The sequence below is a fragment of the Emys orbicularis genome, chromosome 24 (genome assembly GCF_028017835.1).
Source record: "Emys orbicularis isolate rEmyOrb1 chromosome 24, rEmyOrb1.hap1, whole genome shotgun sequence".
In the NCBI taxonomy this organism is placed as follows: domain Eukaryota; kingdom Metazoa; phylum Chordata; order Testudines; family Emydidae; genus Emys; species Emys orbicularis.
The window spans coordinates 16161421-16182451 of record NC_088706.1 but is presented as its reverse complement, the minus strand read 5'-3'; the positions used below and the strand labels follow the sequence as shown (position 1 = coordinate 16182451).

The following is a 21031-nucleotide window of genomic DNA, read 5'->3' as shown; positions in this document are numbered from 1 at the left end:
TCCATTCACAGCAAACAAAAAATTCTAGAAATTGCAGATAACAAAGACCTATGAAGTCTTCTAGCCCATACCGACAGGCACATATATGCAGGATTGTTCCTTGCAATATTTCCTCGTGCTTAAGCCATACTACTTTAAAATGTACCCAGTCATGTTCCGACTGTGCAGTGTATTGTACAGTGGTTGAACATATATTTTTTTTTAGAAAATGGTCACTTGCTTATTTCTGTTCTTTGCCTTCCAGTTTGCGGGAGCATGGACATCCGGAATAACCTGACCCGGTTGAATAGGCTTGAGAACTGCACTGTGATCGAGGGCCACTTGCAAATATTGCTGATGTTTAAAACCAAGCCTGAAGATTTCCGTGAGCTCAGCTTTCCCAAACTGACTATGATTACGGACTACTTACTGCTCTTTCGGGTATATGGCTTAGAGAGTTTAAAGGGGCTTTTCCCCAACCTCACTGTGATTCGAGGAACTCATCTCTTCTTTAATTATGCTCTGGTCATTTTTGAGATGGTTCACTTGAAAGAGATTGGCCTTTATAACCTGATGAACATTACTCGAGGTGCAGTGCGGATCGAGAAGAACAATGAACTGTGTTACTTGTCCACAATCGACTGGTCTAGGATTTTAGACTCTGTGGAAGACAATTACATCATTGCCAACAAGGATGACACAGAAGAGTGTGGAGATGTGTGTCCAGGAACTGTGAAAGGAAAAAGCAACTGCCCATCTACTGTAATAAATGGCAATTTCATTGAACGCTGCTGGACCCATGATCACTGTCAAAGAGGTAGGAATACAGAGCAACATATTGTTTTCATTTTGAGAATGCTCTTCTGGCAGCTTTTGCACCATCCTTGCTGCCATTCGATGTGTCTAAGTACTAATCTATCTATTCTCTGATCAGTTGATATATCTATTCTCTGACCTTTTATTTCAAATGTGGATTTACATTTTTCTTCACATTTAAAAAGGAGCACAGGTAAGAGAGTTTATGGCATTTTAATTTTTCAAACATTTTCTTATTGCACAGCTTCCTTTTTTAAAAGGACCCCCTTCTAAAATAGCTAATAATACCCTAAGCTGCATGTTTAGCTTTTTAAACTGTTCCTGTAATTTTTTTTTACCTCTCTCCCCAACCCCACCCCTGGTTATGTGACTAATTAATGGCAATTTCTTCAAGATCCCCCTTCCCCAAAATAACATCATTATCCACCTGTCATCTAGCTTGTTTATAAAGAAAATTACTGACATTTTAAATTTGGAAACAGTTTAATGATCTGTGCGTATGTGCACGTGCTCTTCCTTCAAATGAAGAATGTGATTATATATAATGTTTACATTTCAACTCTGTATTTGCATGGTAACTTTCAAAAGTAAATAGACATTTAGTTTGCTTGCTTGAAAAGTCATTCACACACACACACACACACACACACACACACACACTTGCATATTTTCTTTTCCTTTTACAAAACTTGGTCAAAATATTTAGAGTGGCAACACTTGTAATTGACATCTGACTTGAAAAACATACTTGATAAGTTGTATTTTAACTTACTTATCTTTGAATTCAAGAGCTCTGCAATTGGTGTTCTCAGTAGGAATGTATATTTACTTATTCTCTGACGCCTGCCTGCCTCAAGTTTTTGGCTTTTTTTTAAGTTAATTGTTTTTGGTCAGTCATAAGTGGTGAAAGTGTTAACAAACATGCACACTAGTCTCCTGGTAACTAGAGCAGAGATTAAATGACGGTTCTCAAGCTGAATGTGTTACTGGACCCTTGCTGCTTCTGTTCTTGTGCCATCCACAATAATCTTCAACCAAGGTTGCCTTAAAGTGTGTGATTGTTTTGCTAAGCTTAAGGTAAGCTTGTGTGAATTGTACTCTGGTTTTCGTTTGTCCAGAGAACCCCTGGCAACTCCTTATGCCATAGATATCAGTGTCTTGAAATCTGATCTTGAAATCTGCATTTCTGGGGTTTACCTGGTGACCTCAAACAACTATTTTTTTAAACTACTGAGGCTGAGACAAAATGCAGTCAGTTGATCTGTCAAAGTTCTCAGTAGGATCATTGTTTTGGAATAAAATAAACCTTGCTGAGGTTTATATTTGGAGTTTAATAAATTAAACTTAATGCAGGTTCTTCATTTTGGTATTTGGTGCGTAGATGCTAAGGTGATGGGTGCTTTAAATCCGTGATTCTCAAACTTTTGTACTGGGGACTCTTTTCACATAGCAAGCCTCTGAATGCAGACCCTCCCCCCCTTTTTAAATTAAAAACACTTTATATAACACCATTATAAATGCTGGAGGCAAAGCGGGGTTTGGGGTGGAGGCTGACACCTCACGACCCCCCACATAGTAACCTCACGACCCCCTGAGGAGTCCCGACCCCCAGTTTGAGAAGCCCTGCTTTAAATGCTTAAGGTAGATACATAGTGACTGTAGAGAATATGGAAGGAGAATTTTGCCTAGTTTTCTCTGATTTGAATTTCTGAAATGTTGGCTTTCCCTCTTCTTCCTCCTTTGTTCATAGAACCATAGAATATTAGGGTTGGAAGAGACCTCAGGAGGTCATCTAGTCCAATCCCCTGCTCAAAGCAGGACCAACACCAACTAAATCATCCCAGCCAGGGCTTTGTCAAGCCTAACCTTAAAAACATCTAAGGATGGAGATTCCACTACCTCCCTAGGGAACCCATTCCAGTGCTTCACCACCCTCCTAGTGAAATAGTGTTTCCTAATATCCAACCTAGACCTCCCCCACTGCAACTTGAGACCATTGCTCCTTGTTCTGTCATCTGCCACCACTGAAAACAGCTGAGCTCCATCCTCTTTGGAACCCCGCTTCAGGTAGTTGAAGGCTGCTATCAAATCCCCCCTCACTCTTCTCTTCTGCAGACTAAATAAGCCCAGTTCCCTCAGCCTCTCCTCGTAAGTCATGTGCTCCAGCCCCCGGATCATTATTGTTGCCCTCCGCTGGACTCTCTCCAATTTGTCCTCATCCCTTCTGTAGTGGAGGGGGGGGTGGGGGGGGGACCAAAACTGGATACAATACTCCAAGTGTGGCCTCACCAGTGCCGAATAGAGGGGAATAATCACTTCCCTCGATCTGCTGGCAATGCTCCTACTAATACAGCCCAATATGCCGTTGGCCTTCTTGGCATCAAGGGCACACTGCTGACTCATATCCAGCTTTTCATCCACTGTAATCCCCAGGTCCTTTTCTGCAGAACTGCTGCTTAGCCAATGGGTGCACAGCCTGTAGCAGTGCATGGGATTCTTCCTTCCTAAGTGCAGGACTCTGCACTTGTCCTTGTTGAACCTCATCAGATTTCTTTTGGCCCAATCCTCCAATTTGTCTAGGTCACTCTGGACCCTATCCCTACTCTCCAGCGTATCTACCTCTCCCCCCAGCTTAGTGTCATCTGCGAACTTGCTGAGGGTGCAGTTCATACCATCATCCAGATCATTCATTGTTCTAATTTTCTACTTGTAGAGGTATTGTCATTCCCTGCACTGCAACATTTCCTCTAGTCACAGGAATCTTTCTTTTAAAAATAGCTGTGTTGCTGCAGAGACAAGATACATAAAATAACTTTTGAATCCTCCCTCAACCTGTTTGCATTGCCTGGGCTGAAACATCATGAATAACTGATATATTGATGAATACTTTCATGTTCAGTGTTTGAGCTGTAGCGAGTTACATATTATGTGGTAGAATTCTCCTCTCAGATATCATTGACTGATAGAAAATCCACATGCATAGGGACAGCAGAAACTCAAACATGAGCCATGTGCCTCTAGGAAGAGAAGTTTGTCCTTCGTCTACTGCTCAGCTTTCTCGGCCTTAAGAAGGTGAGTATAGTAGTTGCTTCCAATTATGTTAAAATAAAGAGCTGTCTACCTCTTTAAACAATGTTAGACGTCTTCCCCTTCTGAACTGAAGTGTTCACCATGTAGTGAAGTGTTCTGAATGGGAGCTGTGCTCTTCTGAAAATCTGGCCCCAGTTGTGGGTGCTGAGCATGCTTTAAAGTCTCTGGCCTTTTCACTTCAGGGAAGCTCTTGCAGCTCATCCTTTAAGGTATCTGAGGCTTAAAATTTACTGCTCAATTCCTGCCCATTCCCCAAAATAAAATAGAGACAGGCTTGATTCTGATTGTGACTGTTACACAGCAGTTTATTTGTATAGCAGTTTAAAGATATATAGTCACTCCTTCTGGAGTCACTCTGCTGTCTCTGTGGTTCAAATTATGCCGTGATTGATGTTTGGAGCGTGGATTAAATACCTCTATTCATCATGGAATTTCCCTTACCAAAGTTATATATTTGGAGTGAGCAAGCAGAGCTTTAATTTTCTAGGTAATGCTGCTAATAGAGGGATCAGTATTTTTCCATTCAGGAGCAAATAAAGGAACAACTCATTTTAAAATTTTACCTATCAGGCTCTTGTAACTTACTTACCATTATGCTCTTGCACTTGGGATTTCTCACATGCTCTTTTCCTTCATAGGACATGAGCATGGTCTGCTTTTCAACAACAACAATTTTCAGAGTCACAGCAAATTGGATTAAACATTGCTAGCCCTGCTCTGAGTCAGGGTTCCCAGATAGTTCTGCTTCAACACTCAGCTCCCCACAGAGAAGACCCATCTGACAAACCTTACTAAGTCTGGCCTGCTGGGACTCCACTGGTGAACCGCAGTAGGGGAGCAGGATGAGTAGAGACACAGTAAAGTCTGGTGTGACTGGTGCTAGAGTGTAGCTAGGGAGGCAGCAGACCTAGGGAGCAGGGCTTCTGTCTGTCCAATTTGCCTCTCCAGTAACACTCCATACACTTCCCAAGCCCAGCTTCCTTTTCTCCCATCACCTTGTCTACTCCACATCCCTGACCCATTTCATGTTTACTGTTTCTCTTTCTTTATGTTTTTACTAGGGCTGTCAATTAATCGCAGTTAACTCATGTGATTAACTCAAATTAATCACAGTTTTAATCACGCTGTTAAACAATAGAATAGCAATTGAAATTTATTAAATATTTTGGATGGTTTTTCTACATTTTCATATATATTGTATTCTGTGTTGTAATTGAAATCCGATTGCAAATATTTATAATATGCACTGTAAAAATAAAATTATTTTTCAATTCACCTCATACAAGTACTGTAGTGCAATCTTTGTCGTGAAAGTGCAGCTTACAAATGTAGATTTTTTTTGTGTGTGTGACAGACATAACTGCACTCAAAACCAAAACAATGTAAAACTTTAGAGCCTACAAGTCCACTCAGTCCTACTTCTTGTTCAGCTAATTGCTAAGACCACCAAGTTTGTTTACATTTACGGGAGATGCTGCTGCCTGCTTCTTATTTATAATGTCACCTGAAAGTGAGAACAAGCGTTCGCATGGCACTGTTGTAGTTGCAAGGTGTTGCAAGATATTTATGTGCCAGATATGCTAAACATTCGTATGCTCCTTCATGCTTCTGCCACCATTCCAGAGGATATGTTTCCATGCTGATGATGCTCATTAAAAAATAATGCGTTAATTAAATTTGTGACTGAACTCTTTGTGGGATAATTATATGTCTCCTACTCTGTTTTACCCACATTCTGCCCCATATTTCATGTTATAGCAGTCTCGGATGATGACCCAGGTTTAAGAACACTTTCACAGCAGATTTGACAAAATGCAAAGAAGGTACCAATGTGAGATTTCTAAAAAATAGCTACAGCACTTGACCCAAGGTTTAAGAATCAGAATGGCCTTTCAAAATCTGAGAGGGACGAGGTATGGAGCGTGCTTTCAGAAGTCTTAAAAGAGCAACACTCTGATGTGGAAACTACAGAATCCGAACCACCCAAAAAGAAAATCAACCTTCTGCTGGTGGTTTCTGACTCAGATGATGAAAATGAACAAGCATCGGTCCGCATTGCTTTGGATCGTTATCAAGCAGAACCCATCATCAGCATGGACACATCCTATGGAATGGTGGTTGAAGATCAAGGGACATATGAATCTTTAGCACATCTGGCACGTTAATATCTTGCAATGTCGGCTACAAAAGTGCCATGCGAATGCCTGTTCTCATTTTCAGGTGACATTGTACATAAGAAGCAGGCAGCAGCATCTCCTGTAAATGTAAACAAAGTTGTTTGTCTTAGCGACTGGCTGAACAAGAAGTAGGACTGAGTGGACTTGCAGGCGCTAAAGTTTTACATTTGTTTTATTTTTCAATGCAGTTATTTTTTGTAGATAATTCTACATTTGTAAGTTCAACTTTTATGATAAAGATTGCACTACAGTACTTGTATAAGGTGAATTGAAAAATACTGTTTCTTTTTTACAGTGCAAACATTTAATCAAAAATAAATATAAAGTATGCACTGTACACTTTGTATTCTGTGTTGTAATTGAAATAAAAATATTTTAAAATGTAGAAAACATCCAAAACTATTTAAATAAATGGTATTCCATTATTGTTTAACAATGTGATTAATCACGATTAATTTTTTTAATCGCTTGATAGCCCTAGTTTTTACTCTTATTTTTATCAGTCCTAATACTAAAAACATTGACTTCTGCTTCATAGCTAACTCTGTTTCAGCAAACAACTTTCCACAAGGCACATGTCCAAGTCTCTGAATCACACTCAAACAAATAACTAACTCTTGCCAAGAATTTTTTAGTTGGAAATCTATAAAGTGTTATTTCCAAACTAAAAGTATCTATTTCAGTAAGATTTCCATCACTCTGAGGTCAGAGTTAAGGTTGTGCATGTGAGCAATTGTGATAGATTGAATGCATGTCTCAGGGGCAGTTGCCTGTGGGAAGAGGAAAGGGATTTGTGGGAAGAAGAATCTGCATGTGTTTGAGTGTTACGATGTGTGGGTGGAAAGTCGTGAATTGAGATTGGTCAGTATATGAATGTTGGCTTAACTAGCAATTTCCTTGAATTTTTTTTTTTAGTGATTTGTACTGGAGGGGAAATGCAATTCAGTCGACTTACAATTAAGGCTGCTAAAATTTGGGGGTGGGTGGGGGGGGAGGAGGAATGTGTTGTATTCTGAACTTGAATCTAGGCCACTGATGTCTCTGGCAGTTAAATGCTGACAAGTGTTCCTGTTTTATTTTGTACTGAACACGCGGATCTGTATCCTATTCAAGAGCCCTGTTTTGTAAGGCTGTTGTGCATCTACAGTCAAGTTTTACTGAAGCATAGTTTTTAAATCATATATTCACTTCCATTACCATGAAAATATAATTCACAGTTCATTGCACTCTGTTCAGCCAGATCTTGTCTTTGCTGAAGAATTCAGTAGGCGAAATAGTTGGAAGTGCAGTACCTCTGTCCTCACATTTGTCAGACTGGGTTTGTCAAACATCATTTTCATATTTTGATTTTTTTCCATGTGGTTTCCATTTAACTGTAAGAAAGTAAGTGCGTGTGCGCGTGTGTCTTTTTCCACTTGAGGAGGGATAGTTCTGCTCCAAAACAGAATTCCCTCCCAAGTCCCTTTGCTTTGCTCTCACATTCTCCGGTGAGATTTTGAGGCAGTCTGGTGTGCATAAGGTGTCTCTTCTATAAAGACTTTTCAGTCATTTACTTGTGAACCAAGGGTGGATTGATTTTTATATCACCAGTTTTAATCATGATTTAAATCTGCAGGTAGGAAACCATGATTTAGGTCATTTTAATCTTGTTTTGCATTTATATATTTTTAGTTATTTTCTTAAAGAAAAGTTGATTCTCATTGGTTTTTAATCTTTGAAACATGTTGAACATGCTACTAAATATAGCCTTTACACTCATTACATTTGGTACTTCTTTTTGGTAACCAGAAAAATACACTATATACACTTTTATTTAAGTAATTATATAGTTTAACATGCATTTAATCCGCTTCTTAACTTTTTACATTTATGTTAAGAAATGTATCATTTACAGTTTTTCTATTTACCAGATGACTTTTTACTTGGGGATTTAATAAACAATCTGTAGTTTAGTTAATGATTGTTTTTGGTCACCATGTCCTTTAAGATTTTAGAACTAGTAGATCTCACCCAACCACACCTGGTTTGTATTCATATATTGGAAGTGGAGAATAAGTTTTTCTGTCTTTTCAATTTCCATTTGGTTTCTTAATAGACCATTCAAAATTCACAGACCTGAACTAGTTGAATAAACTCACATGAAGAAAATATTTTCTCTGGACCTGCAGAAGCCGTTACTGCTGTCAAAAGCTGGTATAGCACTTCAACAAACTGGTTCCAGGTGCTTAGCCAGTGACTTCCACCACTTCAATAGTTTCACTTTCTTGAAAACTTTGACAGCAGACTTGTACTGCTTAATATTAATTTTTTACATTCAGTGATCAATTGATTATAGTAAATTTAGGCCTTAACAATGGTTGTCCTATTTTGAGTTATTTCTGTTTTTAAAAAACAAAAATAACTTAATTTAAATAAAAGTATGATTAAAAATCATTTATTTTTATCCACCTTTTTCTGAATACATGATCCAAATTATTTGGAGGAGGGGAGAAGAACCAGGAGAATGGAGAGCGGGGAGAGGAGAGATGGATCAGTGGTGTGTAGAGGGTTTTTTTTAAAGGTAAAGTAACTTAATCTAAACTCCGTATTTCCCAAATGAGAAGCATTTAGCCTGAGGTACGCTACTGAACTGTGTAAAAGAGGAAGAAAGGTGAAATGGATGAATAAAAATGGTCTTTAAAACAAGACTTGTAATACCTGGATATCTGAGAGCTGCAGAGAGAACCGTCTATAACATTCTCTGAACATCGTGATGTCCGGTATCTGCGGAATCAGAAGTCTGTGTGACTCACTAGTACAGGTTACTTACCAAGTCTGCAGATATGCACTTTCTTCTAGTCCCTCACATCAGTTCGTACAGTCTAGACCAGAGGTAGGCAACCTATGGCACACGTGCCAAAGGTGGCACGCAAGCTGATTTTTCAGTGGCACTCACACTGCCTGGGTCCTGGCCACCGGTCCGGGGGGCTCTGCATTTTAATTTAATTTTAAATGGAGCTTCTTAAACATTTTTAAAACCTTATTTACTTTACATACAACAATAGTTTAGTTATATATTATAGACTTATAGAAAGACCTTCTAAAAACGTTAAAATGTATTACTGGCACGCGAAACCTTAAATTAGAGTGAATAAATGAAGACTCGGCACACCACTTCTGAAAGATTGCCGACCCCTGGTCTAGACTGTATGGTAGAGCTAAACCTATTAAAACAAAAAGTGGAGGGTATGTGTAAACACTTCAGGAGAAATTCAAAAGTGATGAATAAGGTGGTGTAAGTTATCAGTCAATAAGTAGGTCTAAGGGACTATGATCTGGTCTGGTTTGCATGCTGAAAAGCTTCAAGAGAGGGACATGGACTGGAATGGGTTACCTAGGGAGGTGGTGGAATCTCCTTCCTTAGAGGTTTTTAAGGTCAGGCTTGACAAAGCCCTGGCTGGGATGATTTAGTTGGGAATTGGTCCTGCTTTGAGCAGGGGGTTGGACTAGATGACCTCCTGAGGTCCCTTCCAACCCTGATATTCTATGATTCTATGACATAGCAGGAAAAGTAACTAGACCAAGCTTGTAGGACTTTGTCTTCAGGTTTCTGGAATGTTTCTGCAGCAAATAGGCTTGGAAGGTGGAGAGAGTCCCTCCAATCTTCATCTATCTCACTGATTGGGAAAAAAAGGAAGAGATTGTGGGGATGAGATAAGGCAGCTTTTTTCTGTTCCCTATTACAGGGGACAAAACCATAGCAAAAACATATGATCAATGCTCTTATAAAATAGTGTGAAATAGACCTGATGGCTCTTAAAGATGCTACTGCTCACAGAAATTCTGAAACAGTGAACATCTTCAAGGCGGGTCTGAATAATAAAGTTCAGAGGTGTGTGTGGGAAATGTTTTGTGATGTTTACTTAGGTAGAAATATTACTTAGCAACAACTTCCTGTGATTTGTATGTGCTGGGAATTTCTGTAACCATAAACTTGGTTTTATCACCTCTGTGTGGGAAAAGGGCCTTGAAGGCAGTACGGAACAGACTTAGCCAATCTCAAGGGCAAGATATTTTTAAAGCTTTAAACACAAAGAAATGTTTCCAGTTGCTAGCACATGAAGTGGAAGTGCTCTTTTTATTTGGAGATCTGATAAGAATTGGCTGACCCCACCCCCCACCCCCCCAACCCTGCGCTAACAAATGCCAGATGGAAGTTGACACCCGATAATTTCAGTGGGGCGTCTGTTCTGAACCTTGCCAAGCGACAGCTTTATTGAGCACATACAGTGCTTGTGCTTGAGGCTATTGTGATGCTTGTAAAAGACTGGGCATCCTAAACTAATTCAGTTTAGCTTATTAGGAACAGTTAAGAGATTTATGGCACTCTGTGGCATGATGTAACTCCCAAATTCTGAAGAAAAACAGATAATGCAGAGAGGGATTACATTTTAGAATGAATTATGCAAATCACTTTTTAAGAAAGTGCTGTCCACTTAAAAGCAACACAATAAAAATACCTGGCACTGTGCAGATTTCTACTTTGACTTTTCTCTTTAGTTTAACCATTCATCTGTCAAGGGAGCCACAAGAGGAATAGATGAGAGTCATAGTGTGATGGGTTCGGTCACAGAGACCCCCTTGGGACTGTCACCTGATGTGCTGAAATTACCTCTGAGCTCGTTTTCCCTCCCAGCTTGGGACTCCAGAACCCTGCCTTGTGGAGCCAGACACGCTAGCCTGCTGCAACACAGACTCAGGGTCTGGGCCACGCCCCCAAAGCTGCAGACTTTAACCAAAAGCAGCTCAGGTCACCTATCTCCAGCACCCAGACACCTAGTTCCCAATGGGATCCAAACTCCAAATAAATCTGTTTTACTCTGTATAAAGCTTATCTAGGGTAAACTCATAAATTGTCCACCCTCTATAACACTGATGCACAGCTGTTTGCTCCCCCAGTTATTAATCACTTACTCTGGGTTCATTAATAAATGTGATTTTATTAAGTATAAAAAGTAGGATTTAAGTGGTTTCAAGTAATAACAGACAGAACAAAGTAAGTCACCAAGCAAAATAAAGCAGAAACAGGCAAGTCTAAGCCTAATACATTAAGAAACTAATTACAGGTAACATCTCACCCTCAGAGATGTTCCAGTAAGCTTCTTTCATAGACTAGACTCCTTTCTAGTCTGAGGCCAATCCTTTCCCGTAGTACAGTCCTTGTTAGTTCTAGCAGACATCTCAGGTGGTAAGCAGGGGCATTCTCATGACTGCCCCTTTGTCCTGCTCACCCCCCTTTTTATAGCTTTGGTACAAGGTGGGAATCTTTTGTCTCTCTGGGTCCCCACCCCTCTTTCTAAATGGAAAAGTACCAGATTTAAGATGGATTTCATTATCAGGTGACATGTTCACATGTCACTCTAAGACCCCAGCCTCCATTCTTCCTAGGCTGGCCCACACATACACAGGAAGGTTTGCAAGTCATTTACAGTTCATTGATTCTGAAGCACCCTTAATGGCCTGCAGGTTCTACCTCCTGCAAGACCAGCATTTGAGACATCAGCTACTCTTTGACACGTACCATCTAATGCAGAGAAGAATTGCTGCTGTGACACACAATGGGAACACAGATTCCCAGATGAAGCAAAAGGCTTGCAAGTAATGGGTATTGAGAATTCTCTGTGATGCCAAAATAGCTGCATCACTGTACATAAATCCTGTTGCAACAGAAAACATGGCAAAGAGAGAGCAAGCATTTCCTTGCCTCTACTGCTACAATGGAAGCTGGAAATGTCTGTGTTCCTGTTGGTTCTAACGTGCCACTTTCTTTTTGGTTATGTCTGGACTTTGAGCTGGATGAATGATTCCCAGCTTGAGAAGACAAACTTGTGCTAACTCTGATAGAGCTGGTGAACCGAAAATAGAGTGTAGCCACGGTGCCACAGGTGACCGGATAAGCTAGATACACTGAGTACGTACCCATCTGACACCATAGGCATGTACTTGGGCGGCTAGCTCATCTTGCTTCCATGGCTACCCTCAATTTTTCAGTGTGCTAGCTCGATCAGAGCTAGTGAGAGCATGTTTTCCTCATGCTGGCAATCGCGTCCCTAGCGCCAAGGCTAGACATAGCATTTGTTTTGTCCATGGTGTATGTCACTGCCTCATTAGTCAAGGAGGTTAGAAAAGAGTTAACATTCTGCTTTTTTTCTCTCTCATGACCTGTATTAACCAGCTCTCCATGCCTAATATGTGTGACTTATTTTAATTCCCATGTTTTGCATAGTTACACTAACTTTCCACTCTCCATAGCCTTATTAATAGTCCTTTACCTGTTCGGTCTTTCTGGAAAGGCTTGGTATAAACATCATGGTCCCTCCCTCTTCCCTATGTTCCATATAAATAAGTGGGTGGTTTTTTGGTTTGGTTAAGATCCGGTGAGAATAAAACACTTTCTGCTCGAGGACTCTCGGATGCTGCCTGTTGTCTTCTGGCATCAACTAGAGCTCCCACCAGCATAAAGATTTAGGTGCTTAGCTCCCTCTGGTTCACCTGTTTCTTCTCTACCTCTTCAAAGTCTCAGTTCTGAGCCAAAGAGAGCTAGGTGCCAAAAGCTACTTTCAGAGGAGAACTCTCCCTGATGCCAAAGGAGGAGGAGGATTAGCTCCTATGTCAATATCCGTGAAGCCCTATGTGATGTAGAATCCTTTGACACTTTCAGTGCCACTCACTAACTTTGTATCTGACACCTAGATTCTGTGTTGATAGATAGAAAAGCAAGTTACAGGGAGGAACAAAAAGTGTATGTATGGTTTGGTTTGGTTTGGTTTGGTGGGATGTTTTATTTTTGGCATATTGGTTCTGAAAATCTGACTGTGGATAGGAAAGAGATGTACTTGTACCTTTCCCCTCCTCTCTGGAAAGTGACCATGACTAAAATAGCAATGTAACATGTTAGTAATGTATAAAATAAATCTATCAACTGCCACAGAAAACAGAATTTAAGAAATTTAAAGTCTCATCCTTTCAATGTAGCTTCAAATTCAGGCAACAATTTCATTACTTTTCCTTTATGATGCACACCCCTAGGTTTTCAGGAAAAAATTTGAGAACTGGTATGGGGGTGGGGGGAATCCCTCTAAAATCTGCTTTAACTAGTTTCCTGCATCACTTCTCATGTTGAGCTAATACTGTGTTTAAAAGACATGAATAACCAGAAAGTTCTCCCTTGAGGATGTTTGGGTGAGCGGAGCAGTAGCATTTTAGATTTATCCTGGCAAATAGACTATGGACTTTAAAATGCAAAGCAGCCCAAATTCTCAAAATTATTTTTCAAATATTAAAATTGTAATGAAAAGTATTGGTGTAACTGTCTTTTGTTTGTAGTATGTCCAATCCAATAGACTGTAGATGTGGGTTCTACCAAAATGGATTTCTGCCCTCTACTCTCTGCAAACTGAGGGGATGAAACTAGTCTGGCTAATTTTTCATTTTATGAATAATTCACAGCCCTCTCAGGGTTGAAATGCAGCAGCTGATTGATGTAGCACAGCAACACTGAACAACAGTAAGGAGTAAGGAAGAATATATCAAACTGTTGCACTAAAATCTCAGGGGCAGGTGTAATCCTCAAGCAGGAATTTGGCCAGGACGCAAGGGTTGCCATTTGGACTTCTAGCAAAAGTGCTGAAGGATCTTCTATGATCAGATAATTAGGGGCTCAGTTTGTCTCCTCTGAAAGACTGTGGATCCTGCAGCACAGTGCCTCCTAGCATTAACTTGTGTGTGGGGGGGGGGGGAAGCAGCTTGCTTAATACACCTAATAGTAAATCGTGCCTAGTCCCTTCATAATCTCCTGCAAGATGCACTTATGTACTCAGACACATTCAATGAGGGAGAGAATTAAAAAAAAAAAAAAAAATTAGACAAACTCATTCAATTCAGAGTGAAACACCAATCTTGCCTGCGCGGTGATGCGCAGGAAGCACCCATCTCCACATTGCACACTTACAAATGAAGACAGTTGTTTGACATGAAAACAGCTACTGTAATTTTTGCAACACATGATACAACTAGATAGAAGTTACTAGGAATTGGTGCCCAAATTAAAGAGAGAGAGTGATTGATTGATTGATTGTTTTAATGAAGAGCAACATCTAGCCAGCATCAAACAGACCATGGGAGGGGGGGAAAAAGTCAAATGCAAAACAAGCAAGTGCTATTACATCAAGCTCAAGTCCTGCCACAACCCAAATTTCAAAGCTCTGGATTACAAAACTGTAAAGCAAATGAAGGGAAGAGGAGTGGGGATGGAGGGGCAGGGCCGGCTCCAGGGTTTTTGCCGCCCCAAGCGGCGCAAAAAAAAAAAAAAAGAAAAGCCGCGATCGCGATCTGCGTCGGCAATTCGGCGGAAGGTCCTTCGCTCCAAGTGGGAGTGAGGGACCGTCCGCCGAATTGCCGCCGAATAGCTGGACGTGCCGCCCCTCTCCAGAGTGGCCGTCCCAAGCACCTGCTTGGCAAGCTGGTGCCTGGAGCCGGCCCTGTGGAGGGGAGAGAATAAAGATTATTTTTTTAAAAAGCAGATCTGATCACAATCCAAGCTAGCTGCAGGATTTAACTAAGGTTGCAATAAGGAATATAATCTTACCCAGCTAATGTTGGGCACCTGCTTCTCGCATCCTTTTTTTGGGGGGGGGGGGAAGGGAGGAGAAAGTTCCCCCTTCTCCTAACTGGATGTAGAATACAATGTTCTACTTTCTTTAAGGACTGTCTACCTAAGAGGCACCACAGGCTACTTTTCAACCTTCCTGGTAAGACACCAATCAGAGAGGCCATATAGCTACTCATAAAAAAATCTCTTTCTCGAACCAAAACCATAACTGTGTTAATAGGGCTGTGTGGCACTTAATGCTGGGTTTTGTGGAGGCACAGAATATTGCATAGCAGACTATTGTGTGGAGAAAATAGCTTCTAATTTTAGAGTAGATCCCCATAAGCAAAGAAAGGGGATCTCAGTACAAGTTTTTTTCTGTAGCAGAAGAGTGAATTTTACTCCATTCACCTTAGCTAATGTATTGGCAGCACAGCTTAACCCTGTCTCTTTTGGCCAATGCAAATTCAGTAAAAGAAGTATCAATTATCCATCTCCACCCACCCTCCCACAAGGCAGTGTCTTCTAGTAACCCTACCTGTCTTGCCAATCATCTATATTTTGTCTAACAAGGACTAATCCCGTTCCTTAGTTCTTGTAAACAAGACAACTTTGGCATTTTTGCCACTTCAATTCCATCCTATCAGAAGTATTCTTGGCATGCCATCCTCAGTAATTACAAGTTGTCATCAGCTTTGGCCTTTTTTCTGCTTAAAAAGATCCTCAATCAAAGGACTTCTTTTTGGCTTTAGCGCTCCTCTGAATAAAACCTGGAGGCCATCAGTACTCCACCTTGGGAAGCAGACTGTAGATTGAATACAGATCCCCACTCATTGCATTTTGAGTAGAAAAAGCAGTGGATTTGTCCTCATAATAAACCCCTGGGGAAAATAGCTCGTTTGAATATATAATGCCAGAGTCTAATCTCAGTTATAAGGTGTGTCTCAGTGCATATTTTTGAAAAACTCTGTTACTGATGCTGCATGGGATTTTGAGCTAAATGGTGGATCTTCCTTGCTTTGAGGGTAAGGTTCCCATGCAGTTCTGTACCAATGAAATGCAAAAGTCAACTTCACAAATTTCTTTATGCTTCATTTCCTCCTTCTACTTCTAATTGTACACTTATGGCCAGATCACTTCTGAATGTACTCATTTAATTTCACAAATCAAGCAGGATTGTTCTAGTTGTCTAGGATGGGAAGTGAATGAAGTTTTAGGGAGCAGTGCTTTTTCTGTCTTTCTTACCAAAATGGTTTAGGCCTTTATCCTGTTTTTGTTTGTTTGTTTGTTTTGTTTTTAAAATAGCATTTGAGAGAAATTTGACTTATTTATCTTTGACATTAAGATTATTGCCTTAAACTATTCCTTTTAAAAGGTACCAATTTTTGACTTTTTTTTGTAAGAATCTTTCCCCAGCCGGAATTGAGTTTAACAAGTATTACTTGTGTAAATAAACTGTGTTGAAGTACTGTGATGTAAGTGTGACCAATGCAAAGGTGTTCCCAGCACAGGGCTTAAGGATTTGAGGACCTTTTGACTCCATTATGAGGTTAGTCAAGGAGTAGTCTGTCCTGGAGGAAGTGACACCAAACCTTTCTCATGTTGTAACAATAGCTGTTGAAAAGTTCAGCGATCGTGCTTCCCGAATTATATCCTCTAATTGTGTGTGACTTCCTATTGGAAAGGAGTGAATGAACTTACTGCGATTTTATGTTTTTTATTAGGACATCTTGTAGCGCTTTGTTGGCTAAAAGGAGTGTTGAGTGGTAGGAGGCTGGGAAGGTTCCAGTTGTGAATATTTGGCAAAGATTTCAACTACTTAATCCATGCCCATAATTTATTCGGATACTGCTGTGGATCGGTGTTCATGCTGCATACGAAGCCAGTGCTCCGTGGTTCACTTGTTAACTTGTGAAGTACTTAGTTGTGCATGTCAGTACCTTCCCCAGATGTAAGATGGGAAGCTGGTGGCACTACGGCAGTTGAGTTACGGCCACTCAGCTAACCTTACGTTTGCTTTCTCCATGGCTTGCTTTTCCCCCCATTGCGAAGAGATAATTAACTTGAATGTAAAAGCTTTCTCAACTCCTCTTCTTCAAGGCTTCTATTTAAATAATTAAATAGAATAGTTGTTGACATGTCTCCAACTTCTGATTTAAAGGCTTTTTTACCTGGGAATTTACTTCCTGCCTTTTTTAAACGTGTAAGAATTGCTCTGACAGGAGTACCAAAAATGGTACCTCGTGAAACAAGGAGAGAGCTGCTGGCAGGGTGTTCTTGGGGGTGAGTTCCTCGCCTCTGAAACATCATTTCTGTGTTGCCTCACCAAAGGCTGAATCTGTTAAGTAGGCATGTTGCAAACTCCAGGGCTCCTTCTCAAGCATCATGGAAGACTGGGGGTCCCTAGAAAGAAGAGCAAGAGAGGAAGGAAGATTTGGATGTGCTCATTTGATATGCTTGGGTAGAGGTGAGGTCTCTGTCTGGGAGAGTCTGATGAATCTAAGTATTGTACTGAATATTGTCTTCCATCTTAATTTTGTGACTGCATGTTTTTAGTTCTTGGGAGGTACCTAAAGCTCTGGACAGGTGCCAGAGAAACAAATAATAACCCAGCTAAGGAATTAAGTGTGACTTTAATCTTGTATAAAAGTTGCTCATTTTCAAGTACGTAAAATCTACTGTTAAGTGTTGTTTTAAAAGTCATGGTTAGCACTTCAAAGGGCTGTGCAAACATGAGCTATTTATACCAATCCCTTAATTGTACCTGCACTAGCTATGACTGCTTCAAAGTGTTGTGTTGTATTGAAATTTTGTTTCTATCAGAGAGAAATGAGTGTGACAGATATCTAAAAATGTTAGTCTCCACCAGTGTGTGTGTGATGGAGGCTATAATGTTAAGAGCTGTTTCTTTGGAGAATGGGAGGTTTCATTTCTCAAGCAGTTCGTAGAATTTCACATCAGTTGTTTTTCCACTTAACATATAAGGCTTCTGGAGATGTGCACGTTGCTGATCATTTGGAATTGCTGCAGAATTGCTGCTGCTGTTGGTGTGTGGCCACGCTGGAATTTCTGGGCCTTGACATGAGGAGCCCTGCCTGTCAGACTCCGCTCAAGTTACAGGGGAAGACTGCTGGTTTTTAAGTCATGCATATTACATTATTGCACATTGCATGCACCACAAGATTGTTTTTAAAATACTTTGTTAGTAAAAGTATTCATAAAATTCAAATCCCAGAGACATGGTGCTTGACTATACAAATAAACAACACAACAGATGTACGTACTACAGGTTACAATGACATTTATTATAAGTAATATTAGCAAGAGTGGCTTGTTTTTCCTTGTCTTTAGTCTCTAAATGTTGTCTTTCTGAAGCAAGGTATATTGCACTGAGAGTGTTTACATAACTTTAGTTCAGACTGAATATGTCCAGGAGACTTCCCTCGTAAGTACCCCTCAGAAGCTCCGAAAAAGCCAGAGACAAAATGGAGTTCTTCACAGTGTGATGTCTGACTGTCTGAAAGCCTCACCCAGCATGCTCTTAATACAAATTGAGGAATTAGGATTTGAGTTTTCAAAATAAATTTGAAATAAAACCTTTAAAAGTTGATGTTTCTTCTTATTGCTTCTTCTGTAAATCTGTGCAGATTGATGTAGTTCTTGCCAAATTTAAAGGATAACCTGCAATAGCAGTTTTACTAGCTGACTTGGTGAAAGGGGCAATTAGGTGGAGGCTGAGTTGTAGGTACAGTGATTTGCCATGGCAATGAGACAATGATTCTGGCACTTCACTTGGGCAAGTCACTTCTCTGCTTCTCTGTGCCTCAGTTTCCCCATCACTAAAATAGGATAAAGATACTGAGCTCCTTTGTAAAGCATTTGGATATCTGTGGGTGAAAAGTGCTGTATAAAAGGAAGGTAAATAAAATAATTATAAATAAATATAATTTAAAGCTGCAACAGGATAGCACAGCACTGGATGAGCAGATGTTAAACAAGAGCATTGTTTTCAGTAAGAGCCTGTCTATACTGATATTTGAAACAGTCTTAGCATTTTCAAGCAAAAATCCTGTGCTGTGGAGGTGCTCACATGGCTTCAACTCTATGTAGACAGGACCCCAGGCAAATATCTCCTTTTTAGATGGATCTTGTCTGTGTTGCAGCTCTTCCAAGGGGCTTTATCTACACTAGGTTTATTTTAATAAAATTTCCTTCAGTTGCTACCACTAGTTCAGCTCCACCAGTGGGTAGCATCAGTGTGAGTGTAAAGGGATCATAAGAACATAAGAACATAAGAAAGGCTGTACTGGGTCAGACCAAAGGTCCATCTAGCCCAGTATCTGTCTACCGACAGTGGCCAATGCCAGGTGCCCCAGAGGGAGTGAACCTAACAGGCAATGATCAAGTGATCTCTCTCCTGCCATCCATCTCCATCCTCTGACGAACAGAGGCTAGGGACACCATTCTTACCCATCCTGGCTAATAGCCATTTATGGACTTAGCCACCATGAATTTATCCAGTCCCCTTTTAAACATTGTTATAAGTCCTAGCCTTCACAACCTCCTCAGGTAAGGAGTTCCACAAGTTGACTGTGCGCTGCGTGAAGAAGAACTTCCTTTTATTTGTTTTAAACCTGCTGCCTATTAATTTGTTTTGGTGACCCCTAGTTCTTGTATTATGGGAATAAGTAAATAACTTTTCCTTATCCACTTTCTCAACATCACTCATGATTTTATATACCTCTATCATGTCCCCCCTTAGTCTTCTCTTTTCCAAACTGAAGAGTCCTAGCCTCTTTAATCTTTCCTCATATGGGACCCTCTCTAAACCCTTAATCATTTTAGTTGCTCTTTTCTGAACCTTTTCTAGTGCTAGAATATCTTTTTTGAGGTGAGGAGACCACAGCTGTACACAGTATTCGAGATGTGGGCGAACCATGGATTTATATAAGAGCAATAATATATTCTCAGTCTTATTCTCTATCCCCTTTTTAATGATTCCTAACATCCTGTTTGCTTTTTTGACCGCCTCTGCACACTGCGTGGACATCTTTAGAGAACTATCCACAATGACGCCAAGATCTTTTTCCTGACTCGTTGTAGCTAAATTAGCCCCCATCATGTTGTATGTATAGTTGGGGTTATTTTTTCCAATGTGCATTACTTTACATTTATTCACATTAAATTTCATTTGCCATTTTGTTGCCCAATCACTTAGTTTTGTGAGATCTTTTTGAAGTTCTTCACAATCTGCTTTGGTCTTAACTATCTTGAGTAGTTTAGTATCATCTGCAAACTTTGCCACCTCACTGTTTACCCCTTTCTCCAGATCATTTATGAATAAATTGAATAGGATAGGTCCTAGGACTGACCCTTGGGGAACACCACTAGTTACCCCTCTCCATTCTGAGAATTTACCATTAATTCCTACCCTTTGTTCCCTGTCCTTTAACCAGTTCTCAATCCATGAAAGGACCTTCCCTTTTATCCCATGACAGCTTAATTTAGCAGCTGCTCTCATCTAGACCTGGAATAGCTTCAGTTAGGGTTGGCAACCCTATGCTTAGCCAGTGGACTTCCACCAGTTCAGTGGTTTGATTTGCTTTAAAACATTGATAGTCGACCTACTGCTTGAATATTTTTCTTATTTAATTTCAATTATTTTAATGGATTATAGGGATTGAAATGTTTCAAACAGTGTATGTGGGATCTGTACCTTCACTTTAGGCTTGTTTCCTTGATTATTTTTAGCATGTGATTGAACTTAAAGGGAAGTAGAAGTGAGAACATTATTTAATCAGACCGTGGTGAAGATTAGGCAGATGTTTCCTTCCAGTGTCCATTGCTGGCAGAAAGCTCCTGTAAAGCTTCCATTGTTTGTTGGTATTTGCGTTGTTCTGATTTCCCTGTGTGTGTGGAGTGTTTTTAATGTCCTTTCTGGTATAAGGAAGACCCCAGGTCAGGATGGATGTGAAGCTGGGGAGAGAAGCCTTTATCCGTGATCATTTCTGCAAATAGGCTGTTAAGTTCTCCTATTTCAGAAGTTAGTCTAGCCTTTATCAACAGTCTTCATAAACTTGGCTAGGCAAGACATTTTCGCAACTTCTTTTATTTATTGCATTGGTGTGTTCTTCTCTGGTCACTTGTGCAATCCCTTTGGGGGAAAATATCTAAATTTAGAAATGCATTTAAGACTAGGATAGGATCATACTTTCATTGAGAAAAGCCACACTTAATGCATCTTTGGTGGGTAGGTCTGCATGTCAGCTTGTGTAAGTATCTAGGCTAGCATGAAAATTATAGGGTTGGTAACTGGGCTTTTGTTCTGAGAGATGCCTAC

At 40.2% G+C, this 21031-nt stretch overlaps 1 protein-coding gene across 1 annotated transcript in view; it reads left to right on the top strand.

Annotated features, from left to right (window-relative positions):
• The first annotated feature begins 255 nt into the window (after nucleotides 1-255).
• Nucleotides 256-21031, top strand: part of INSR (insulin receptor) — an 87065-nt gene continuing 66289 nt past the window's right edge. Inside the window, exon 1 of the mRNA XM_065422398.1 lies at nucleotides 256-796. Coding sequence (XP_065278470.1) covers nucleotides 256-796 — 541 coding nt within the window. The remainder of the gene's footprint in view (nucleotides 797-21031) is intronic.